General features: G+C 46.2%; 1 protein-coding gene across 7 annotated transcripts in view; it reads right to left on the reverse strand.

Annotated features, from left to right (window-relative positions):
• shank3a (SH3 and multiple ankyrin repeat domains 3a) overlaps positions 1-26804 on the reverse strand; it is a 777353-nt gene that overhangs the window by 22290 nt on the left and 728259 nt on the right. For 4 of the 7 annotated variants that reach the window (XM_068005245.1, XM_068005243.1, XM_068005244.1 and 1 more), the window contains 2 exons: positions 17793-17898; positions 10822-13165 (listed from right to left, as the gene is read on the reverse strand). In XM_068005245.1, the coding sequence (XP_067861346.1) occupies positions 10822-13165; positions 17793-17898 (2450 nt within the window). Of the gene's footprint in view, positions 1-3146; positions 3228-3643; positions 3695-10821; positions 13166-17792; positions 17899-26804 lie in introns of all 7 variants that reach the window. The other 3 variants (XM_068005248.1, XM_068005247.1, XR_010967116.1) reach the window with 2 other exon arrangements.

Genomic DNA, 26804 nt, shown 5'->3' on the forward strand with positions numbered 1-26804 from the left:
TTTTATTCAGATTTGTTTCACAATCGTGTTATTTTAATAAACAATCGATATATAAAGGCTTCAAGAGTATCTCAGTAACCATTCAGCTTTCAGGTGTTAATTCAACGAGAGAGCTAGTCACTACATATCTGCAGAAAATCCCAATCAAGAGACCGTTAGTAGTGAAGACTACAAGTCGCATGATGCTTTGCCTGTTTGGCATGGAGGGAGTCCAAGATTTCCATGCAGAGCATCATGGGTCTTGTAGTTTAACAGCATTCATTAGCCCCAAAAAGGAAAGGTCATAAGGCAAGGAAGTGCCGTGCCTTGCTCTACTTCAACACAATGTGAGGAGAGGCCAAGGCTGGTGCCTCAGGCTGGCGGGGCTATGAACCAGAGTGGAGATATGGCAGATGTGGCTTTCCTCTCCTCCCCATATGTCCCCGAGCTGAAAACAGGGGTGACTTGTTCTGATAGCTCTGTATTTTGAATGTTTGTGAGCTCTGATTTTTGTTTTGTTCCCGAATTTCCAGATCCATCGTGAAGCCCGGCCTCACACACCACCACATCCACAAAACAGCTTAACAGATTAGGTTGGCTGGCTGTTGAGGCCACATGTTGTACAGGTGTGAACAATGAAAGGCAGAGAATGAGTGAAGCCAGCTTGAGAGGCAGGAGGCAGTAATGGGGACATGCGAGTTACCTGAAGATGTCGGAGTTCGTGTTACCTTGTGTCTACAAAGGAGCTGCACTGTACAGTAACACTAAATCAAAGCAATCATGGGTCAGGATGGAGAGAAACTGTGAGAGATTGAGAGAGGAGGAGAGGAAGGGAGAAACATGGAGAAAGACTGTGAGAGATATTGAGAGGGGGAGAGATGGAGAGAGACTGTGAAAGATAGTAATTGAGAGAGAGAGACAGAGATGGAGAGAAACAGAGAGGAAGAAAGATTGAGAGAGACAGACAGACAGAGAAATGGAGAGAATCTAAGAAAGAGAGAGATATATGGAGAGACTGTGAGAGACAGAGATTGGGAAATTAAGAGCAGGAGAGGGATGGAAAGAAGCTGAAAGGGAGAGACATGGAGAGAGAGTGAGATGGAGAGAAACTGAGATAAAAGGAGAGATTGTGAGGGAGCTGAAGCACAATGAAGAGAGACTAAGAAAGAGGGAGTACAATAAAGAGACACAGATATATGGAGGGAGAGATATATGTACAGAGAGATAGTGTGAGAGGGTGAGGCGGTGAAAGTCAGAGCGAAACAGTGAGAATAAGAGACTGAAAAACAGGTCGGGAGAAAGAGGAGGAGGGAGTAACAGAGAGAACGAGTGATCAAGATAGTGAGATTAAAAGAGCCAATGAGAGAAAACACGAGAATGAGAGATAGTGAAAGATAGACAGAAAGGGGAGTGAAAAAGGCAAAAACAATACTACATTTGAGAGTGAGAGGGAATCTGAGTAAGAGAGAATCCGATTGAGTGAGAGAGCATCTAAGTAAGAGAGTGAGCATCTGAGAATGAGAGGGAGTATCTGAGAGAGAGAGAAAGAGCATCTGAGAGTGAGAGAATCTGAGTGAGAGCATCTGAGAATGAGCATCTGAGAGTGAGAGAGAGCATGAGAATGAGAGCATTTGAGTGAGAGTGAGAGAGAGAGCATGAGAATGAGAGCATCTGAGTGAGAGTGAGAGAATCTGAGCGAGAGAGCATCAGAAAGTGAAAGAATCTGAGAGTGAGAGCATCAGAGAGAGAAAGAGTGAGATAAAAACAATTGAGAGAGTGAGAGAGCATCTGAGAGAAAGAAAAAGTGAAAATGAGGGAGATAAAGATTGAGAGTGGGAGCAAAACAGGCAACCGTCCAAATGAATGCCTCATGATAAAAACAGTCAGCAGATCCTTGTTCTGTATCAGTATATGCCAATGTTTAATATTAGCATCAGAATCTCAATAAATGACTAGCTTGCGGCCTTTGTACCTCAAGATGAAAACTCTTTGATTCTGCTGATGATTGTAAATATGTAAGGACATCCCTGGGGGATGGGGATCACCCCATGGGCGAGATGGTTGTAATGGCACTGGGGAGATGAGGGATGGAAGCAAGTGTGTGGGTATCAGGAGGTTCTGGCTGCCTTGAACTAAACACATCACTCTTTCTAAAGACATTTTTGTTGCATTTCACGGAGAAAGCATCTAACACAACACAACAGGAATAGTGATTCAATCAGCAAACAGACAGCCACAGAGAGCTGGAGATTGTTAGAGATAGCAAAGGACACATAGAGTTACACAAAGAGAAACAGACAGGCAGGGAGAGAGAGAGAGGAGGGGACCGGCAGAGAGAAAGAAAAAGGGAGGGGCAGGCAAAGAGAGAAACAGGCAGAAAGATGGGCAGAGAGACGGAAAAAGAGAAACAGGCAGAGATGAGTGGAGAGAGAGGCGGGTAGAGAGAGATGGGCAGAAACATGGGCAGAAAGCGAGAGACATAGAAATAGGCAGAGAGAGATGCGCAGAGAAACTGAGAGAGGCAGGCAGCGAGAGGTGAGTAAAAAGAGACTGACTGAGAGAAATAGGCAGAGGCGGGTGGAGAGATGGACATGAGAGACAGAGTGAGACAGAGACGGGCATGAGAGGCAGAGAGAGAGAGAGACAGACCGAAGCTGGAGACAGACAGAGAGATTGGTGAGAGAGAAGCTACAGAGACTGGGAGAATGAGGGTACTAGAGGGATGAACTTTGACAGGAAAGTTGGGGTACTAGAGGGACAAATTTGATGGGCCGAATGGCTTTTTCTCATCCTTTGCTATACTTGGATGAATTGGAGAGATAGACTTTTCCGCTTCTCCACATTTCTACGTTCCTATAGAGAAGAGAAAAATGTAGGGGAATATAGAACAGAAGAGCAATCTGGGTAACACACAACTTTATTCTGAGCCGTCAGATACAGTGAACTGGTGGAGGGACCTTCACTCAGTTACAGGTTAGTTCTGTGTGGGTAATAGGTGTGTGAGTGGGTCAGTGTTTCTCTCTGCAGGCACTAACCCTGCGTGCACACAGAGCAGCTGAAATCAAACCAGAATGCTAAATCAGATTGAGTCCTGCAAGTTTTACCTTCAAACCTTTGGAATGTCAAAGAGAATTCAAACCATGTTGAGGTCACCTTGAAGGTCTTACCATTTTGGATCATGTCCATTGGACAATGCTGGTGGTACCAGCAAGAGAAGTTGTGCACAGCGAGCTGATGCATTTATTGGACTGTGGGGTAAACACAAGACACATGGTGAAGAGTGGGCAGTGGTTTATTGATAATATCCTACCAGTGACCTCCTTTGCCTATGTCCTCTCCGTGAGTGGCTAACTTAAATCAGACCACTCCTGGAAGCTGTACACCAGCGTTCATCAAACGCTCTGGTCAGATACTGGCTCCATCTCCAGCTGGTGTAAAGGACTCTCCCTTCCTCACTCAACACTGGCCAACCACGTTAACTTGAAGGCGAAACCCCTTCTTCTCCCAGTCTTGCCCAGGCATAGACACAAAGTAACAGGAACTCAGATTGTAACTAAAAGGGGTTAACATGGGCAACAACATAATGTTATACAGTACAGGGTAAGGGAAGGGACAGGGGCCTAGCATGGAAAGATGCAAAAACCAAAAGAAGAGTAAGTGTTACCCCTAGGAGCTAAAAACCTAAGGTTTGCTGTCTTCAGTCTGCAATTCAAATCTGTAGGAATAGAAAGGGTCTTCATTGCATTTTCTAGGAGTCACACCACAAACAAGCAGCATCTTAATGACGAGAACAGCATTTTAAAGTATGATAGATAACATACAATGTTTGGGAGCTCATCTTAAATAACACCAGACTCTAGTGAATATCTTTCTGAAAGAGCAATACTAAACTGAATGCTGAGCTCGTACCAAGTTCCTCTCTATGCTCCTTTAACCAAGGCACAAAATAAACAAAGATATATATACGCGCGGGTTAAAACAGCAGACGACAGGATTTGGGACGGATCAGTTGAGTACTCGAGCGCTAATGTCATCCAAAGTCATTTCGTTTATTTGTTTTACTCCAGTTTATGTTTTGCTTACGTGCTCAACGGTGAGGGGTGAGATGGAAACATGCTCCACGACTGTATGAAGTAGCCCCAAGTTGGGTATAAAGCGGGTCTGATGCACAAAATGCAGAGCTCCCTCTGACAAGCTACAGCCGCATTAGCATCAGTGACAGTGTGAAGTACTTGCAGGTCGGAATGGTTTGCAATGAGCATTACCACCACTGTATACCATCCAACTTTCTGAAGGATACCGTCCAACATTCCATCTCCATCCCTTAGGACCTCTCTGAAATTGTGGATACAGTGTCAATCCGCGATTTATTTGGGGCTAGCGATGTGCTCTGGGTTTTATACCCATTAACTCAACTAATACTGTCCAGAGCATGATACCCACCCACAGAAAAATGCTTAGATGCTATTAGCTAGGTTTCAAATTCAATGGCCAAATGCACATGAACACTGTTCAGAACACCCCAGTCTAAAAAAAGAACTCTACTGTTTGACAACACTCATTATACATGACAGTTTCATTAGGCAGACATACCAGGGACCATTACTGCAAGTGAAATAGCTAAAGATATTCACATAGAATCCTACAGCACAGAAGGAGGCCATTCAGCCCTTTGTGCCTGTGCCAGCTCTTTGAAAGAGCTATCCAATTAGTACCACTCCCCAGCTCTTTTACCGTAGCCTTGCAAATTTTTCCTTTTCAAGTATTTACCCAATTCTCTTTTGAAAGTTACTATTGAATCTGCTTCCACCATCTTTTCAGACAGCGCATTCCACATTATAACAACTCGCTGCATAAAAAAAATTCTCTTCATCTCCCCTCTGGCTTTTTTGCTAATTATCTTAAATCTGTATCCTCTGGTTACCAGCCTATCCGCCAGTGTATTTTAATTTTGAACACCTCTATTTAATCTCCCCTTAACCTTATCTGTTCGAAGGAGAACAATCTCAGCTTCTCCAGTCTCTCCACATAACTGAAGTCCCTCATCCCTGGTACCATTCTAGTAAATCTCCCCTGCACCCTCTCTAAGGCCTCGACATCCTTCCTAACGTCTGGTGCCCAGAATTGGACACAATATTCCAGCTGGGGCCTAACCAGTAATTTATAAAGGTTTAGCGTAACTTCCTTGCTTTTGTACTCTATGCCTCTATTTATAAAGCCAAGGAAACTGTATGCTTTTTAAACAGCCTTCTCAACTTGTCCTGCCACCTTCAAAGATTTGTGTATATGAACCCCCAGGTCTCTCTGTTCCTGCACCCCCTTTAAAATGGTACCTTTTAGTTTATATTGCCTCTCCTCAATCTTCCTATCAAAATGCATTTTTCGAGGCTTTTGCTGTAATGATTTCTGCTCTTAGATGTCTATAGTATAAGCTTTGTAAATATATGACAAAATATACTAAATGTGCCATCCTACACATTATCCCTCCTCTCTGCAACCTCACTGTGTTGAAACCAAGACTCATTGCACTGTCTCCAACTCCAATTTACTCTTCAACCCTCACCCTGTGGAGCTCCTCACCTCCCGCAACCTTCCTTTTTCAAGATATTAAGGGGAACTGATCGGGTAGATAGAGAGAAATTATTTCCACTGGTTGGGGAGTCTAAGACTAGGGGACATAGCCTAAAAATTAGAGCCAAGACTTCCAGGAGCGAAGTTAGGAAACACTTCTACACACAAAGGGTGGTAGAAGTTTGGAACTCTCTTCTGCAAACAGCAGTTGATATTAGCTCAATTGTTAATTTTAAACCTGAGATTGATAGATTTTTGATAGCCAAAGATATTAAGAGACATGGGGCTAAGGCGGGTATATGGAGTTCGGTCACAGATCAGCCATGATCTCATTGAATGGTGGAACAGGCTCGAGGGGCTAAATGGCCTACTCCTGTTCCTATCTTCCTATGTTCCCTTCCTCCTACAGTCTACAGGCTTTTAAGAACCCAAGCTTGATGTTATGTATCCATTATTTCATGATTTATCTTGTCCTTTCTCCAACAGTATCAACCTTGGTGGTTTGCAGTCCTTAACCCAGATTCCCCGATAAAAGGAAACTGTTTCCTGGGCAAAGGAGGGAGGAATTGGCCAGGATTCCCGCTTCAGATTACTATCAAGCTCCTGCTGCTAGAAGTGCTGTGTGTGGACCTCAGGCGAGGACAGGAGTGGGCTCAATGTCATGCTCACATTGGTTGAATAGAATGCCATAAATCACAGTCATGAATATTACCTATTTGCAAGAGGGATTGACGGGTGACCAGTACCCATGATTGGCGTAAAGAATTGCTGCAAAATATGTCAGATTTGTAACAATCTTTATTGTATTGACAGTTTCCTCAGCTGGGACACTTGGTCATTTTAATCTGAACGAACTGTCAACTGGATATACGATCAGATCTAACACTAAGTTCTGTCCATCCTTTGATTTATATGTAGAGACACAACTTCACATCCAATCCCAATCAAAGGGAAATGGTGGACCCCAGTGTCACAGGGAGACGGTGGACCCCAGTGTCACAGGGAGACGGTGGACCCCAGTGTCACAGGGAGACGGTGGACCCAGTGTCACAGGGAGACGGTGGACCCAGTGTCACAGGGAGACGGTGGACCCCAGTGTCACAGGGAGACGGTGGACCCCAGTGTCACAGGGAGACGGTGGACCCCAGTGTGGAAGAGATATTATGTACTGCCATCAGCTGCAACCATTTAAGCCAATGTATTACACTGAGCACTGTTCACAATCATCACATTAGGATTTACTGCAGCACTTTCTCCATTCAAGATGAGTTGAGTACTTCCAGTGAACTGGAATTACTAGTGTGCGTCTGTGAAGAATGGTTGCAAACTGCACCTGCACGTCCTTAAGCCTACTTTAAAGGCTATATGTGAGCAAGCTCTACTTATGAGCTTTCAAAGCGAGCTAAGCTCCAAAAGGCATTGGTTATGGTTCAACAGGGCTCTGTACAGTGCTGGCTCAATGAAGCGCTCACAAGCATGAGCAGTGTTGTAAAAATTCCCTGGCATACTGTGATCTGATCTAGTGTAAATAATTAAACTTATGCCCACAGGGATAGAGCTGGAAATCCTGTTTATTTTGCTGGTAACTTGTTGAGTTTTATAGCATCTGGGCTTGTTGTAACACAGGCATGAAATGGAGTCATGGTGACAGGGCTGAAACATTAGGAATACACAGTGGTCCGTGTGTCAGCCTGTCCTTGAAAATAATGAATAGGGGAAAATGTTACTTTAAAACAATTTCCTTACGTTGTTATAGTGAAAAGTTCCATGTGACCTATGACGATGTGTGATGATGGCTGTGTACTTGCTAAATCATGAATTCATTCTTCTAGAGTATTTTAGAATTCTACTTACAACAATAAACACAAGACATTTCCCCACTATCTTGCTAACACATAATGGCCAGCTGAAATCTCCACACCCGTTGGCTACTTAGTCACTGAGCTTTTGATTACACTATCCTTAGTTTTGGTTCCTATTATCAATCTGACAAGGCAAATGGTACCAGAGTGTACGGGCCAAAATACTCACCTCACCCTCAACTTCACTCTTACATCTTTAATGCATCAACGGCCCCTACATGAATCAGTTTCCAAATGTTCCGACCAATGTGGAAGTAGGCCATTCAGCTCTTTAAGCCTCTTTCACCATTCAATTAGATCATCCATACCAGCAAGATCCCAGATTCAATCCTCAGTTCTGATCTCAGTGGGTTGAGATAGGGAGTGCTACAATTTGCCTAAACTAGAGGGGGGAATATCGACCAGAGTTGCCACTACCAGTCATTATCCAGTGTCCCCTGCCGGAAAGTATGGACATTGATTGAGCAAAGCATTGGGCTCAGGTGTGATGCTGCTTATGGTGGAATACCAACAAAAAAAGCTTGCCGTCTAATAGGTGATTCCGCTCTCATCCTAGCCTCCAACCTCTTTCACTCCATCTCAACCTCTTTTGTTTCTCTATCTTATCAATATCACTATGGTGCACTTTCCTCAAAACATTCCTCTCTTGTTATTCCTGAGCCATTCTGCACATTCTTTCTTTGCTGATTGTCCCACCCAATAACAGTGAGTCCTCTGATTGTCCCACCCAATAACAGAGAGGCCTCTGATTCTCCCACCCAATAACGGAGAGGCCTCTGATTCTCCCACCCAATAACGGAGAGGCCTCTGATTCTCCCACCCAATAACGGAGAGGCCTCTGATTCTCCCACCCGAGTCACTACCGAAACCAACAGTGAGATGCAGTAAAGAAAAAAAAAAAGGTCTTTTTGTTCTAAGATCTAAGCTATGATCATGGCCTGGACTCCCAGGTGGCCCCCATAACTGCCTGTGGCTGGGGAGATAAGTCTTGTTTGACCATACCCCAGCTCCCACTCATGGTGTGGGTTGCAGGAACTCCTGACATAGAGAATCCCGCCTAGCCCTCCTCCACACTTGGATAATTGCATGTTCTTTGAACAGTGCCATGGGATCTTCAATGTTGACATGGATGGAGAGATTGGGCTTTGGTTTAACATCCCGTCTGAAGGCTGAAACCTTTTAAGGGCAATTAAGGATGGGCAATGAATGCTGGCCTTGCCAGCGACGTCCACATCACATGAGCAAAAAAAAATGCAGCACTCAGTACACTGGAGTCACCAGCCTAGGTCATGTGTTCCAGTCCTGGAGTGGGATTGATAGCATACTCTTCAGCTGTCCCCAACTGGGCGTTTCTCCACAGCAATGTGGTTGAAATCGTACTGTGTATAAAACTAACACGCAGAAGGGCTGCTTGCACATCTCAAAGGAAATGGTGCAGGGTCAATTAAAGGGGCTCAAGGTGGAGATAGCAGCAAAGCCAGACTTGGTTTGTCTCAGGGAACTGAAACAAATGGCTGAGGTTGTTGGTGAAACCCTGGTAAATATTTTCAATCTTTCACCGAGAACCTGGGAAGCACCAGATGACTGGGGGAAGGAGCATGTGATACTCTTAGTTAAAAAAGGATTACTCACAACTAGGTAATTATAGACTGTGACTAATGCACCCAAGCTTGATAGGGGATACAGCACAGCTTCAGAAAGCAGAGGTAATGATTGACAAACCTGATCTGATATTTGAAGACGTTATTAGAACAGTAGATCAGGGAGATCCAGTAGATGATAACTACTTGGATTTCCAAGTCTTTAGATTAAGTGCCCCATGAGGGACTGTGTGCTAAAATTAAGTCCCACAGTGGTGGTGGTGGGGGTGGAATTATTGCGGGATGAATTTTAAATTGGCTAAAGGACCACCAGCAAATGATGTTTTAAAATGGGGCTGCTTCCTGATGGTCAGTGAGGTGCCCCAGGTTTCTTCGCTGGGTCCTCTCCTTTATTGATAATCTGCAGCAGGGCATAGATAGAATGGTTATTAAATTCGTGGATGATATGAAATTATGCAGTGGAGTCAAGACATTAGAAGGGAATAGATTACAACTGGATCTGGATAGATTCGGGCAGTGGGCCCAAAATGCCCTTCAGTGTAGTTAAGTTATGCACCTAGTTGAGGGGAATTCAGGGATAGAGTATAACATGGGTGGGCGTAGATTAAAGGTGGCGGGAAGGGAGAGGTTATTGATTGCTCTCTAAAGGTTCAAACTCAATGTCAGATGGCTGCAGCCAAAGCAAACAGGGTCCTGGGCGGTACTGCCCAAAATGCTCCGTATAAAACTCGGGCCACAGTAATAGGTTTATATAAGGCCTTGGTGAGACTTCATCTACACTACTGTATACCATTTTGGTCCCCTCACCTTAAGAAGGACATTGTGGCATTAGAGAAGGTACAGAGAAGGACAATGAGGATGATCCCTGGCCTACATGCATTGAGCTATGATGATCAGCATCGTGCCTTGGCTTTGAATTTGCTGGAGCGGTGTAGACTGAGAGCAGATCTGATTCAGGTCTTTAAAGTTATTAAAGGCACAGATAATATACGGGTGGATAGATTGTTTGAGATGATTGGGCCGGATAGAACTGGGGCCACCAACTTAAATTGAGGGAGGTTGGATGTGCAGAAGTTTTACTTTTCTCGTTAGACACATTTCTGGAAACTCCGAGATCATGGCAAAAGGAAGGTAAATTTTGGGTAATAATCAACAGATTGGGGCCTGATCGCCAATGAATGGTTGGAGAGAAGGTTTTGACAGAGGTTCCTTAATTGGCTATGGGGTCTCTGTTTTTTTACCACTGAAGGAGGTGAGGTGAGGAGGGAAAGAAGGTGGGGGGGGGGGGGGCGGCGAGGGGAGGGAATATGGGGACGAGTTCAGTTAGAAGTGAGATTTGTGCATATGGGTCCGAAGGCCTTTTCTTGTCCTGAGTACATAACACAACACAACATAATATAACAACACAACACAACAGTGGGAACTCTGCCACGTGGGAGAAGGTACCCAATGTCCCATCATTGCAAGTATCATTGCTATGATTTCTTTGCAAGTATCAGTTTGAAAACCTTTGAAACTTGTCAGTTAGGATAGCCTGGGGGCAGGGAGTGAAATTGTATCATTTATTGTTCTAGCTCCATTAACTGAAACCCATCATTGGCTGATTTAAATGAATCAGAAATGGTCCTCATGCCAGAAAACAATTATCTTCATTAACTATGGAATATTTGAAATCAATCGGTGTGTAAGGAAAGCAATTTATTTTTACAAATAAACTTTGGAGTTGGTACTGAGAAAAATGATCATGTTTTTGGCCATTGAGAAAACACCAGCACTTCTACACTGGGAGATTGGTAATTCAGCCTTACCGTGCAGTGACAACAGGTGACCTCTTTCCTACTTCTAGTGATGCTGCTGAGGGCTCGTCCCCGAGTGAATGAGTATCCTTAGACAATTGCTGCAGCCTGGAGCTCAGCTCGCTTATTACAGTGGGTTTGCTGCCCTCGACCATCTGAATGGGCCTGGGCTCAATGGGATCCCCCCACAACTTGGACTTTCTCTGTATGAGGTAGCGAGACCGCCCTACGCCGGGGGGCAGCGCGGACGGCTGGTGTTGGGCAACAAGCTCACTGTCTGAGGTCTGCTTCAAGAGAGGGTCCCTGAATGTGACTGGCCCTTTGTTGAGTTGGGACTTTAGCTTTGGCTTTGGAGGCACTGGAGGCTTCTCGAGTACGAAGGTCTGTCCATCAGCGAATGACGTGTAGGTGTCCAAGGGCTCTCCGCTCTCTGACGACAATGTTGACATGCTAGAGACGGTTGAAATCGTGCTCGTGGTTTCCAAGTGATGGTCGCTACTGCTTCTTGTGTCTATTTCTTCTACACCCGAGTCGACGCTTGCTTCTGAAGGTGGGGCATCTGAAGGCTTCCCTGAGGGTGAAACGCCAGTAGTTGAAGGTGCTGCAGTTGGAGGTCCACTGGGATGGCAGGCAATTTTCTCAGCCTGGGCTTGGATGAAGATGCCATTTGCGAATTCATCAGGAGGTGGCACAAGCCCAATTTTTGCAAGTTCTTCTCTGGTTTCCTCATCGCTTGAGGACAGCAGTGGAGGGAGTGAAACAGCAAATGGCTCCACATCTTCATCAGAGCTTCCTTGAGTTTGGGTTTTCCCAGGTGTTTCAGTAGGTGGAGGCTCAGAAACAGCACTGGGTGGCTGAGAAGCTTGGGTCTCGGTAGGGGATGGTTGAGGCTGTGGTGGTGATGGCTTCAAGGCAGTTGTTGGAGTATCTTGAAGTTCTGACTCTTGCCCATTGCTCGTTGCATGTACCATCAGTAGACCTGCTGTTTTCTGCTGTGATGTATCCACTATATTGATAAGCATACTTTTTTTCTCTTCCACTCTCTCCTCTTCTCTCTCCACCTCCTCTTTCTGCGCTGGTCTAGTTTCTACTTCTTTCCTCAGCGTGGTAGGAGTTCCCCACTGGTGTTTTGCAGTTACTGGCCCCCCAGATGTTGGACTGTAACCTACTTTGGCCTCTGGCGAGAAGGGAGGAGACGTGAGACTCTCGGCTTCTGTTTTCTTTGCCTCTTTGCTGTGGCTCTCCATGTACAGAGGGGTACTTCTCTCCTGGGCTTTTACAGTTTCATTGCTTCCAGCCGCTCTATGATGCTGCGTTTCGGCGACTAGTGCCCGCTGCCTTGCGGCCAGCGCAAGTGCCAGTGGTGAGTTGGGGTCCAGCGGCTTCCCTGTGAGGGGATGTATAAAAGTCACAGACGTGCTTGCTGGTGGCCTTGAGGAGGGGACAGGTGAAGGGACTGGTGATCGGAGTGACCTGTCGCTGCTACTCAGTAGTCGCTCGTCGACTGACCTGGACTGTTGCAGGGCTGGGATGTTGGGTGCTGTGTCGCTTTCAATGGCACCTACGGAAAGGAAGACTGTTGATTTCCTCTTCTCTTCCAACCTTTTCTCTCGGTCCCGTACTGCCCCTGCAATGGCGACAGCAAAGGGGCTGGCCAGATCCTGCCCATCTTCCTGCGCTTTGCTGGTTCCCCCCCTCTGCTGCTGCTCATACTCTTTGCCGGTGTGCTGAGCTATCCTCCTGGCTAATAACTCCTTGCCAGCCACAGAGGAGCCAGCTGCTGATGCTCTCTCTATCGCGTCTTCAACCTGGAACTGCTTGACCAGAGGGCTTTTCTTTCGAAGTGGCTTCGTTGGTGCAAAAAGGCCCACATTGAACTGGCCCACATTTGCATATGGGTTGTCGACCATCTTTGCCTTCCGTTTGCTTTTCTCTTGAGGGGTTGGCGAGGGGCTGGGCCACGGGATGTCTGTTGGTTCTACGGGATAGTAGGACGAATCCTGCAGGATTATCATTGACCTGGCCCTTTTCTGCCTCTCTACTGGAGGCACAGAAGTCCGACTGGGCTCATAGACTTCCGCCGTCGTCACGACCTGCTGCCCCCCATGAATTTTCGCTTCTGTGTTGGGCTTAAAGCTGGACCGCACATTGTCATAAGTTCGCCCTGGGGGAGGGGGTGGGGAGAATGGAGGGGGAGGGCCCGTATCTAAAAGGTATGGGGAAGGCGGTGGGGGAGGGGCTATCTGAGGAGGTGGGGGTATGCCCAGTCCTTCCCGAAGAGTGTCTTGCATGGACGTGCTGCGTAAAAACCTTCCCTCCATGGCTGAGACTGAGAGTTTATCATCCTCAGAGGCTCCTGCAATACATGATAAAAGTACCTCGTAATTTACATATACCTTGTAGGATTAACAACATCTTAGGCAGACAATGAATTACTTAGAAAGTACAGTGAACTTCGCTATGTACGCAAATCAGGCAGCCATTTTTGTGCACAACAAGATCCCACAACCAGCAACGATAGCGTGTCTAGTCATTGATCTTTTGGTGAGGGAGGAAAGCTGGCCCCAGGACACTGGGAGAACTTCCTGCTCTTCTTCCACTTGTGCCACAGAGTCTTTGACACCCCCCTGAATCACAGCAATAGGCAGATGAAGGACGGCACTTACAACGGTGCATCACTCCCTCAGCACTGCGCTGGAGTGTCAGCCTGGATTACTGCTTGAGTTCTGGACTGGGACTTGAACCCACAACCTCCCTATCTTTCTAGATATCTCTCTGTCACTATCTTTCTCTATCTATTTTTATCTCTCTCCCTCTGTCTTTATTTCTATTGTATCTGTCTCTATTTCTCTCTTTCTCCATCTATCTCTGTGTACCTCCATCTATGGCTTTGTTCTCTTTATCTGTGCCTGTCTCTATCTCTCTGTATCTTTCTATCTGTGTCTATTTCTGTTATGCTCTATTATCTCACTATCTGTTTCTGTCTGTATTGTGCTCTCTATTTCTCTGTATCTATCTCTGTTTCCAGTTATCGGTCTGTATCTCTCTATCTGTGCCTCTATCTATGTCTTTGTATCTCTCTATCTGTGCCTCTATCTATGTCTTTGTATCTCTCTATCTGTGTCTATTTCTAACTATCCTTCTGAAAGGGGGAGGGGCACCAAAATGAAACATTAGAGAGGAGATACAAGGTGCACAGAGGACTGGGAGAGATAAACATTTAGAATAAAGAGTAGTTCAGAAATAGGAGGATCAAACGAGGGGAAAAGCAAGGCAGACTAAGATGGGTTTAGAGTACATGTACCTAAATGCATGGAGCGTGGTAGATGAGATTGGTGAGCTGCAGGCACAAGTAGTCACATGGGACTATGATATAGTGGCAATAACGGAGATTTGACTCAAATAAGGGGAGGATTGGGCATTTAATATTCCTGGCTACAATGTATTCAGGACAGATAGGGAAGGAAAAAAAGGAGCGGGGTGGGTGGCAGGATTGATCAAAGATACTGTTACAGCACTAGAATGGGATAATGCACTTGAGGGTTCAAAGACAGAACGTATTTGGTTAGAATTAAGGAATAATAGAGGAGCTATTACGCTGCTGGGTGTATATTATAGGCCACCAAATAGTGGGAAAGAGATAGAGGAGCAAATTTGCAGGCAAATTACAGAAAGATGCAAGAACTATACAATAGTGATAATGGGGGACTTTGATTATCCTAATATAGACTGGGAAAAAAAGTGTAAAGGGCAAAGAGGGGGAGGAATTCCTGAAATGTGTACAAGAGAACTTTCTTGATCAGTATGTTTCTTGCCCAATGAGGAAGGAAGCAGTGCTGGATCTAGTTCTGGGGAATGAGGTGGGGCAAGTGGAGCATGTTTCAGTGGGAGAGCATTTGGGGAACAGTGATCATAATTTCATTAGGTTTAGACTAGCTATGGAAAAAGATAAAGAACATTCAAGCGTGAAAATACTCAACTGGAGGAGGGCTAATTTCAGTGAGTTGAAAAGAGATCTGGCCCAGGTGGATTGGAAGTAAAGATTGTCAGGTAAAACAGTAAATGAGCAATGGGAGGCCTTCAAAGAGGGGATAGTTTGGGTAGAGACTAGACATGTTGCCATGAGGGGGAAAGGAAGGGCATCCAAAGCTAGAGCTCCCTGGATGACTAAAGATATAGATTAAAATGAAACAGAAACAGGAGGCTTATTATAAATGTTGGGTTCATAATTCAGTCGAGAGCCAAGATGAAGTACAAGGGAGAACTGAAAAATGAAATAAGAGAGGCATAGAGAGTGAATGAGAATAGATTAGCGGATAACATAAAGGGGAACCTAAAAGTATTTTATAAACATATAAATAGTAAAAAAGCAGTCAAAAGTAGGATAGGGCCGATTAGGGACCAAAAAGGAGATCTTCTTGTGGAGGCAGAGGGCATGGCTGAGGTACTAAATGAGTACTTAGCATCTGTCTTCACTAAAGAAGAGGATGCTGCCAATGTCACAGTAAAGGTTGAGATAGCAGAGAAATTGGAGAGGATAAAAATAGATAAAGAGGAGGTACTAAAAAGGTTGGCAGCGTTCAAAGTAGAAAAGTCACCCGGTCCGGATGGGATGCATCCTCGGTTACTGAGGGAAGTAAGGGTGGAAATTGCGGAGACTCTGGCCAAAATCTTCCAATCCTCCTTAGATATGGGAGTGGTGCCAGAGGACTGGAGGATTGCAAATGTTACACCTCTCATTAATCCAGGACAAAATTAATTGACACTTGGAAAAATATGGCTTAATAAATGAATGCCAGCATGGATTTGTTAAAGGCAAATCATGTTTGACTAACTTGATTGAATTCTTTGATGAAGTAACAGAGAGGGTTGATGAGGGTAGTGCGGTTGATGTTGTGTATGTGGACTATCAAAAGGCGTTTGATAAAGTACCATATATTCGTCTTGTGAGCAAAATTGAAGCCCATGAGATTAAAAGGACAGTGGCAGCGTGGATACGAAATTGGCGAAGGGACAGAAAGCAGAGAGTAGTGGTGAACGGTTGTTTTTCAGACCGGAGGGAAGTATACAGTGGTGTCCCCCAGGGGTCGGTATTAGGACCACTGCTATTTTTGATGTATATTAATGACCTGGACTCGGGTATGCAGGGTATAATTTCAAAGTTTGCAGATAGCACGAAACTCGAAAATGTAATATTCAGTGAGAAGGATAGTAACAGACTTAGGCATAGACTTAGACAGGAAGACATAGGCAGACTGATGAAATGGACAGGCACATGGCAGATGAAGTGTGAAGTGAATAATTTTGGTCGGAAGAATGAGGAGAGGCAATATAAACTAAATGGTACAATTTTAAAGGGGGTGGAGGAACAGAGAGACTTGGGAGTGTACATAATCAAATCATTGAAGGTGGCAGGACAAGATGAGAAGGCTGTTAAAAAAACATCCGGGATCCTGGGCTTTATAAATAGAGGCATAGGGTATAAAAGCAAGGAAGTTATGGTGAACCTTTATAAAATCACTGGTTTGGCCACAACTGGAGTATTGTGTCCAATTCTGGGCACCACACTTTAGGAAAGATGTGAAGGCACAGAGGGTGGGTGCAGAAAAGATTTACCAGAATGGTTCCAGGGATGAGGGACTTCAGTTACGTGGATAGACTGGAGAAGCTGGGGTTGTTCTCCTTAGAGCAGAGACAGTTGAGAGGAGATTTGATAGAGTATTCAAAATCATGAAGGGTCTAGACAGAGTAGATAGAGAGAAACTGTTCCCATTGGCGGAAGCATCAAGATCCAGAGGACATAGATTTAAGGTGATTGGCAAAAGAACCAAAGGCGACATGAGGAAAAACTTTTTTACACAGCGAGTGGTTAGGATCTGGAATGCGCTGCCTGAAAGGGTGGTGGAGGCAGATTCAATCATGGCTTTCAAAAGGGAATTGGATAAGTACTTGAAGGGAAAAAATTTGCAGGGCTACAGGGAAAGGGCAGGGGAGTGGGACTAGCTGGATTGCTCTTGCAGAGAGCCAGCATGGGCTGGAAAGGCCGAATGGCCTCCTTCTGTGCTGTAACCATTCTATAATTCTATGACACTGTGATAGTTGGGAAGGCAGAATTTCTGTGGATTGGAAAGCCATTCAGGGATTTAGAGACAGCAAATAACTGTGACCTGGGATCTGACCCAGGCATGTGCTGCGTTACATGATCCCAGTGTAGGGCTGCTAGAGGTGAGTTCAGGAAGGAAGAATCAGCCAGAGCGCCCGCTCTTGATCACGAGTGAGTGATTTCTGCTGGAAAATCCATGTCTGGATGCCGAGTGAGGACAGGATGGGGTCCGGGCGGCGATGACTTCCATGGTTGAACAGGCTACCGACTCTCGCTGTCCAGGCTCACGTGAAGGATGGTCAGGTGCGAGGGAGCAGATGGCACCTGGGAAAAGGTCTCCCCAGGAGAGATGGGGAGAGAAAACTGAGAGAAAAAGAATAAATCTCAAATGTCAATGGAAAATATTACAAGTCAGGGTTAAAAAGAAGTGCATAGGACTCAGAGTAAATGATATATGAGGAGGTAAGATAAAACAGGAGTGAGATCTGTCTGAACAGCGCTGTCAGATTATCTGCTCTACTTTCCTCCCCTTCCTCTCTGTTCCCACTTGCCCCTGATGAGTCACATGCGAGTCTAGGCAGTGAGTGCGATGGGCTATTCTACCGCAGAAGGCATCGTGGCCGAGTCCCCATCTACATATGTGTACTTTTTAGTAGAGGTTCAATGGACAGTGGCTGACTTTTCCCCCTCCCTTGCCCAGGGGTGCTGAGACCAACTGTAGTACCCCTACTACTGCCCTGGTGGAGGGGACCGAATCTTGGGACTTTAATTTCCTGCATTGGCCATTCCCACACCAGAGGGTGAATTAACCCATTTGAACCGCTGGGGAGAAAGGTTCAAATGAAGCCACAAACCCTACATGTTACCATGGTAACCTTACCTATGGATTTCGTCCTCGACATTTGCCTAGGCATCGGGAGGTGTGGTTTCTCTGCTACAGATGGAGGCGATGACTTTGCGGACATTCCTTGACGCTCAAATAGTGACTGAAAGAAAAGAAAATGGACCAATATTACAGGAGACAGTGAACATCGGAATTGGATTATATCAAACTCAACAACAGCTGAGTTACAACAACTTGCATTTATATAGCTCCTTTAATGTAGTAAAACATCCCAAGGCGCTTCACAGGAGCATTATCAGACAAGACTGACACTGAAGCTAAGAAGGAGACATTAGGACAGGTGTTACAGGATTAGTAATCCAGAGGCCTGGACTAGTACTCCAGAGAACGCGAGTACAAATCCCACCGTATCAGTTTGAGAATTTGAATTCAGTTTAGGGAATCGGGACATAAAAAGCTGGTATCATTAAAAGCGACCATGAAGCTGTTGGATTGTCGTAAATACCCAACTGGTTCACGAATGTCCTTTGGGAAGGAAATCTGCTGTCCTTACCCGATCTGGCCTATATGTGACTCTAGTCCCACATCAGCTGACTCTTAACTGCCCTCTGAAGTAGTCTAACAAATCACTCAGTTGCATCAAACCCGCTACAAAGGATATTGGGCAACTAGGGATGGGCAATAAATGCTGGCCTTGCCAGAGACGTCCACATAGAATCATAGAATGGTTACAGCACAGAAGGAGGCCATTTGGCCTGTTGAGCCCGTGCTGGCTCTTTGCAAGAGCAATCCAGCTAATCCCACTATCCCGCCCTTTCCCCACAGCCCTGCAAATTTTTTCCCTTCAAGTACTTATCCAATTCCTTTTGAAAGCCACAATTGAATCTGCCTCCTCTACCCATTCAGGCAGCGCATTCCAGATCATAACCAATCGCTGTGTAAAAAAGTTTTTCCTCATGTTATCTATGGTTCTTTTGCCAATCACCTTAAATCTGTGTCCTCTGGTTCTTGACCCTTCCGCCAATGGGAACAGTTTCTCTCTATCTACTCTGTCTAGACCTCTCATGATTTTGTACACCTTTATCAAATCTCCTCTCAACCTTCTCTGCTCCAAGGAGAACAACCCCAGCTTCTCCAGTCGATCCATGTAACTGAAGTCGCTCATCCCTGGAATCATGATGGTAAATCTTTCTGCACCCTCTCTAAGGCCTTCACATCCATCCTAAGGTACGGTGCCCAGAACTGGACACAATTCTCCAGTTGTGGCTGAACCAGTGTTTTATAAAGGTTCATCATAACCTTCTTGCATTCGTACTCTATGCCTCTATTTATAAAGCCCAGGATCCCGTATGCTTTTTTAACCATTTTCTCAACCTGCCCTGCCACCTTCAATGACCTGTGCACGTATACCCCCAGGTCTCTCTGTTCCTGCATCCCCTTTAGAATTGTACATTTTAGTTTATATTGCCTCCCCTCGTTCTTCCTACCAAAATGTATCACTTCGCACTTCTCTGCGTTAAATTTCAGCTGCCACGTGTCCGTCCATTCCACCAGCCTGTCTATGTCCTCTTGAAGTCTATCACTGTCCTCCTCACTGTTCACTACACTTCCAACCCCACTTTGTGTCATCTGCAAATTTTGAAATTGTGCCTGTACACCCAAGTCCAAGTCATTAATATATATGAAGAAAAGCAGTGGTCCTAGTACCGACCCCTGGGGAACACGACGGTACACCTCCCTCCAGTCCGAAAAACAACCGTTCACCACTACTCTCTGCTTCCTGTCACTTAGCCAATTTCGTATCCATGCTGCCACTGCCCCTTTTATTTATTTATTTTTATTCATTCATGGGATGCGGGCGTCGCTGGCAAGGCCAGCATTTATTGCCCATCCCTAATTGCCCTTGAGAAGGTGGTGGTGAGCCGCCTTCTTGAACCGCTACAGTCCGTGTGGTGAAGGTGCTCCCACAGTGCTGTTAGGAAGGGAGTTCCAGGATTTTGACCCAGCGACGACGAAGGAACGGCGATATATTTCCAAGTCAGAATGGTGTGTGACTTGGAGGGGAACGTGCAGGTGGTGTTGTTCCCATGTGCCTGCTGCCCTTGTCCTTCTAGGTGGTAGAGGTCGCGGGTTTGGGAGGTGCTGTCGAAGAAGCCTTGGCGAGTTGCTGCAGTGCATCCTGTAGATGGTACATACTGCAGCCACGGTGCGCCTGTGATGAAGGGAGTGAATGTTTAGGGTGGTGGATGATGGGGTGCCAATCAAGCAGGCTGCTTTGTCCTGGATGGTGTCGAGCTTCTTGAGTGTTGTTGGAGCTGCACTCATCCAGGCAAGTGGACAGTATGCAATCACACTCCTGACTTGTACCTTGTAGATGGTGGAAAGGCGTTGGGGAGTCAGGAGGTGAGTCACTCGCCGCAGAATACCCAGCCTCTGACCTGCCCTTGTAGCCACTGTATTTATGTGGCTGGTCCAGTTGAGTTTCTGGTCAATGGTGACTCCCAGGATGTTGATGGTGGGGGATTCAGCGATGATAATGCCATTGAATGTCAAGGGGAGGTGGTTAGATTCTCTCTTGTTGGAGATGGTCATTGCCTGGCACTTGCCTGGCGTGAATGTTACTTGCCACTTATCGGCCCAAGCCTGGATGTTGTCCAGGTCTTGCTGCATGCGGGCACGGACTGCTTCGTTATCTGAGGGAACATAGGAACAGGAGTAGGCCATTCAGCCCCTCGAGCCCGCTCCGCCATTTGATAAGATCATGGCTGATCTGTGATCTAACTCTATATACCTGCCTTTGGCCCATATCCCTTAATACCTTTGGTTGGCAAAAAGCTATTTATCTCAGATTTAAAATTAGCAATTGAGCTAGTATCAATTGCCGTTTGCTGAAGAGAGTTCCAAACTTCTACCACCCTTTGTATGTAGAAGTGTTTTCTAATCTCACTCCTGAAAGGTCTGGCTCTAATTTTTAGACTGTGCCCCCTACTCCTAGAATCCCCAACCAGCGGAAATAGTTTCTCTCTATCCACCCTATCTGTTCCCCTTAATATCTTATAAACTTTGATCAGATCACCCCTTAACCTTCTAAACTCTAGAGAATACAACCCCAATTTGTGTAATCTCTCCTCGTAACTTTGAAGTCCGGGTATCATTCTAGTAAACCTACGCTGCACTCCCTCCAAGGCCAATATGTTCTTCCGAAGATGTGGTGCCCAGAACTGCTCACAGTACTCCAGGTGCGGTCTAACCAGGGTTTTGTATAGCTGCAGCATAACCTCTGCCCCTTGTCCTCTAGTCCTCTGGATATAAAGGCCAGCATTACATTAGCCTTATTGATTATTTTCTGCACCTGTTCATGACACTTCAATGATCTATGTACCTGAACCCCTAAGTCCCTTTGGACATCCACTGTTTTTAACTTTTTACCATTTAGAAAGTACCCTGTTCTATCCTTTTTTGGTCCAAAGTGGATGACCTCACATTTGCCTACATTGAATTCCATTTGCCACAGTTTTGCCCATTCACCTAATCTATCAATATTGCTTTTTAATTTTATGTTTTCATCTACACTGCTTACAATGCCACCAATCTTTGTGTCATTGGCAAACTTAGATATGAGACTTTCTATGCCTTCATCTAAGTCGTTAATAAATATTGTGAATAATTGAGGCTCCAAGACAGATCCCTGCGGGACTCCACTAGTCACATCCTGCCAATGTGAGTACCTACCCATTATCCCTACTCTCTGTTGCCTTTCGCTCAGCCAACTTCCGAACCAAGTCCATACTTTTCCCTCAATTCCATGGGCTTCTATCTTAGCTAAGAGTCTCTTATGTGGGACTTTATCAATTGCCTTCTGGAAGTCCATTTAAATAACATCCATTGACATTCCCCTGTTCACTACTTTAGTCACCTCTTCAAAAATTCAAAAGGGGTTGCGAATGCAATCGTCAGCAAACATCCCCATTTCTGACCTTATGATGGAGGCAAGGTCATTGATGAAGCAGCTGAAGATGGTTGGGCCTAGGACACTGCCCTGATGAACCCCTGCAGCAATGTCCTCGGGCTGACATGATTGGCCTCCAACAACCACAACCATTTTTGTGCTAGGTATGACTCCAGCTACTGGAGAGTTTTCCCCTGATTCCCATTGACTTCAATTTTACTAGGGCTCCTTGTTGCCACACTCGGTCAAATGCTGCCTTGATGTCAAGGGCAGTCTCTCTCACCTCACCTTATTCCATGGGCTTCAACTTTGCTGACAAGCCTATTATGTGGCACCTTATCAAATCCCTTTTGGAAGTCCATATACACATCAACTGCACTGCCTTCATCAACCCTCTCAGTTACCTCATCGAAAAACTCAATCAAGTTAGTTAAACATGATTTGTCTTTAATTGGCTTTCCTTAATTAATCCACACTTATCCAAGTGACTGTTAATTTTGTCCCGGATTATCGTTTCTAAAAGTTTCCCCATTACCGAGGTTAAACTGTCTGGCCTGTAGTTGCTGGGTTTATCCTTCCAGCCTTTTTTGAACAAGGGTGTAACATTTGCAATTCTCCAGTCCTCTGGCACCACCCCTGTATCTAAGGATGATTGGAAGATTATGGCCAGTACCTCTGCAATTTCCACCCTTACTTCCCTCAGCAATCTAAGATGCATTCCATCCGGACCTGGTTACATATCTACTTTAAGTGCAGCCGGCCTTTCTAGTACCACCTCTTTATCAATTTTTAGCCCATCCAGTATCTCAACCATCTCCTCTTTTACTGTGACTTTGGCAGCATCTTCTTCCTTGGTAAAGACAGATGCAAAGTACTCATCTAATATCTCGGCCATGCCCTCTGCCTCTATGAGTAGGTCTCCTTTTTGGTCCCTAATCAGCCCCAACCTTCCTCTTACCACCTGTTTGCTATTTATATGCCTATAGAAGACTTTTGGATTCCCTTTTATGTTAGCTGCCAGTCTGTTCTCATACTCTCTCTTTGCCCCTCTTATTTCCTTTTTCCACGTTATGAGGATGAAATTTTTAAAAAGTCCACTTGAGCTAGCCTAGGAGGGTGAGCTTACCTGAGCTAATTCAGTCCATGATGCAGACTAGCTTCAGAGTCAGAAGTCATAGGTTCAAGTCCCACTCCAGAGACTTGGGCACAAAATCTAGGCCGACACCCCCAATGCAGTACTGAGGGATTGCTGCACTGTCAGAGGTACTGTCTTTCAGATAAGTTGATAAACCAATGCCCCGTCTGCCCTCTCAGGTGGATGTAAAAGATCCCATGGCACTATTCGAAGAAGAGCAGGAAAGTTCTCCCCGGTGTCCTGGCCAACATTTATCCTCCAACCAACATCATTAAAGCAGTTTATCTGGCCATTTATTTCATTGCTGTTTGTGGGATCTTGCTGTGCGTAAATTGGCTGCTGGGTTTCACTATATTATAACAGTTACTACATTTCAAAAGTATTTCATTGGCTGTAAAGCGTTTTGGGACAACCTGAGGTCGTAAAAGGCACCATATAAATGCCAGGTCTTTCTTTCTTTCTAAAGTTCAATGAACCACAGATAAGCTCTGATAACAGACTCTTGCACACTCAGGGAGCTTTAGTTAAACATCTTATGGAATGGTTTCCTGCAGTATCCCATTAAAGCAGTTTTCTTAAAAAAATGTCCACATTCCATTCCCCCAAATTTTCTGAGGCGCTGGCTCTTACTGGGAGATGTTCCATAATGTTTTCAGGCATCCAGTGCCTCACCAGTTGGCCATTAGTTTGACACTAGACAGGGACTATTCAACCACAGAGGGCATCAGTGTTAAGGCCATCCTCCACATATGCTAGGCCTTCCATCAGTGGGGAGGGGGAGGGGGAGGGCGAGAGGTGTTCTCTGAATAAGCACCAAGAGCTGATTTTTCTCCCACTGTTCCCTGGGTTACTGAGGCCAGTTGTAGCCCCCCCCCGCCGCCATTCTGCCCGAAATCGGTCACTCGTCACAGATCAGGGATCGAACCAGGGACCTTGTGGCTGGGGCTGCGTGGCTCAGTTCGAGCTGAGCAATGCCTTTACCCAGTAGACCATGGAGATCAGCATTAGAGAGAAGTTCCATCCTTTCAGCCAGTAATTAAGGGCAAAAAGTAACAGCTTGTTTTGTGTGTCGAACAAATTATTCCTGATTAATAGAAATTCAAATAACCACATCAATGGAAAATGAGGAAGCATAAATTAGAAAGCTATTTAAATTCATCATTCAAACACCTTCAGACAGGCTTAAACAGCCATTCCCTCCACCACTGGCCCATTGTGGCTGCAGTGTGTACTAGGAACAGGAGGAGGCCATTCAACCCCTCGAGCCTGTTCCGCTGTTCTATTAGATCATGGCTGATCTGTATCTTAACTCCATTTATCTGCCTTTGGTCCATATCCCTTGGTATCCTTTCCTAACAGAAATCTATCAATCTCAGTTTTGAAATTTTCAATTGACCCCCAGCCTCAACAGCTTTTTGGGGGAGAGAGTTCCAGATTTCCACTCCCCTTTGTGTGAAGTGCTTCCTGACATCACCCCTGAATGGCCTGGCTCTAATTTTAAGGTTATGCCCTCTTGTTCTGGACTCCCCAACCAGAGGAAATAGATTCTCGCTAACTACCCTATCAAATCCTTTAATCATCTTAAAATGTCATTTAGTTCACCCCTTAATCTTCTATACTCAAGGGAATACAAGGCTAGTCTGTGCAACCTATCCTGATAATTTAACCCTTTTAGCCCCAGTATCATTCTGGTGAATCTGTACTGCACCTCTTCCAAGGCCAATATATCCTTCATGAGGTGCGGTGTCCAGAACTATCTACAGGATGCACTGCAGCAACTTGCCAAGGCTTCTTCGGCAGCACCTCCCAAACCCCTGACCTCCACCACCCAGAAAGATAAAGGCAGCAGGTACATAGGAGCACCATCACCTCCAAGCCACACACCATCCCGACTTGGACATATATTGGCTGTTCCTTCATTGTTGCTGGGTCAAAATCCTGGAACTCCTGGTGGGAGAACCTTCACCACACGGACTGCAGCGGTTCAAGAAGGCAGCGGCCCACCACCACCTTCTCAAGGGGCAGCTAGGGATGGGCAATAAATGCCGGCCTCGCCAGCGACGCCCACATCCCAAGAACAAGTTCTTAAAAAGGCTGCATGTGCAACAACCCTCAAGGCAGCGTGAGGTTTTTTTTTACTACTATAAAATGCAGGGCTAATTCTCCCAGGTTAAAACTGGAGAAGGATGGGGAGGGAGTAGGAGTGGTGGTGGAATAACGGGGGAGGGGATGAGGGTTAGACCTAACTGTAAATGTGTTCATCAAGGCATAATCCCAAGTGTGCGATTGTTTGTTCAAACACTCAGGGTCTCCAATCACCTTAATCAGAGGTTACATTTACAAGAAGGGCCCAGGCACCAAGCAGAAAATCGGCAGATGGATTATCAAAAAACACTTGTCAGACAGCAGCTGCTGTGGTCAAGGGACACGTCACCACTCAAACCCTGCAGCAGGTACTTAGATTCATCTTGGAATGGATTGCTTCACGAATAGGGTGAGTCTGTCACTGCACAGAGCCTTTTTCTCAAGGAGGGAGGGACTTTTTAAAAATTTATTCTGCTTTCTTCCAGTTTTCCCCCTACTATCCTGACCCAACTGACTGATGCTGGGGTACAACTCTGTGGGTGCCAGTGGGCACAGTTCATGTGTGACCTGGTCAGTGAGTGTTGGCGGGCTATTCGACTGTTGGGGGAATGCAGCCGAGCTCGATCCTGTCCTCACCTGACACCCACACACATTATTTTTCTGCTAGGGCCATTGAATACCAATCAGGAGCGGGAATCCCGACCAATTTCCCCATTCTGATCTAGCGGTGCTGAGGCTAACTACAGTTCTCCAAGGGCTCCCCAATTGAAACTGGCTAACTCAGGAGAGACGGGGATCGATACTGGGACCGGACCTTCCTGCTCTGTATGGCTCAGCTATGGACAACCTTAATGGGCTAACCATTGTGAAGCTCATGGGAGAGCCTGTATACCCAGACACTGCCCCCGGGACTGAGACAGGATAGAGCCTGTGCCCAGACACTGCATCCGGGACTGAGACAGGATAGAGCCTGTGCCCAGACACTGCATCCGGGACTGAGACAGGACAGAGCCTGTGCCCAGACACTGCATCCGGGACTGAGACAGGATAGAGCCTGTGCCCAGACACTGCATCCGGGACTGAGACAGGATAGAGCCTGTGCCCAGGCACTGCCCCCGGGACTGAGACAGGATAGAGCCTGTATACCCAGACACTGCCCCCGGGACTGAGACAGGATAGAGCCTGTGCCCTGACACTGCCCCCGGGACTGAGACAGGATAGAGCCTGTGCCCAGACACTGTCCCCGGGACTGAGACAGGATAGAGCCTGTGCCCAGACACTGCCCCCGGGACTGAGACAGGATAGAGCCTGTGCCCAGACACTGCCCCCGGGACTGAGACAGGATAGAGCCTGTGCCCAGACACTGCCCCCGGGACTGAGACAGGATAGAGCCTGTACCCAGGCACTGCCCCTGGGACTGAGACAGGATACAGCCTGTAGCCAGGCACTGTCCCAGGGGCTGAGAGAGGATAGAGTCTGTACCCAGACACTGCCCCTGGGACTGAGACAGGATAGAGACTGTACCCAGACACTGTCCCCAGGACTGAGACAGGATAGAGTCTGTACCCAGGAACCGTCCCCGGGGCTGAGACAGGATAGAGACTGTACCCAGACACTGCCCCTGGGACTGAGACAGGATAGAGTCTGTACCCAGACACTGCCTCCGGGACTGAGACAGGATAGAGTCTGTACCCAGACACTGCCCCTGGGACTGAGACAGGATAGAGACTGTACCCAGACACTGCCCCCGGGACTGAGGCAGGATAGAGCCTGTACCCAGACACTGCATCCGGGACTGAGACAGGATAGAGCCTGTGCCCAGACACTGCCCCCGGGACTGAGACAGGATAGAGACTGTACCCAGACACTGCCCCCGGGA

This window comes from Heptranchias perlo, chromosome 24 (genome assembly GCF_035084215.1).
Source record: "Heptranchias perlo isolate sHepPer1 chromosome 24, sHepPer1.hap1, whole genome shotgun sequence".
Lineage (NCBI taxonomy): Eukaryota > Metazoa > Chordata > Chondrichthyes > Hexanchiformes > Hexanchidae > Heptranchias > Heptranchias perlo.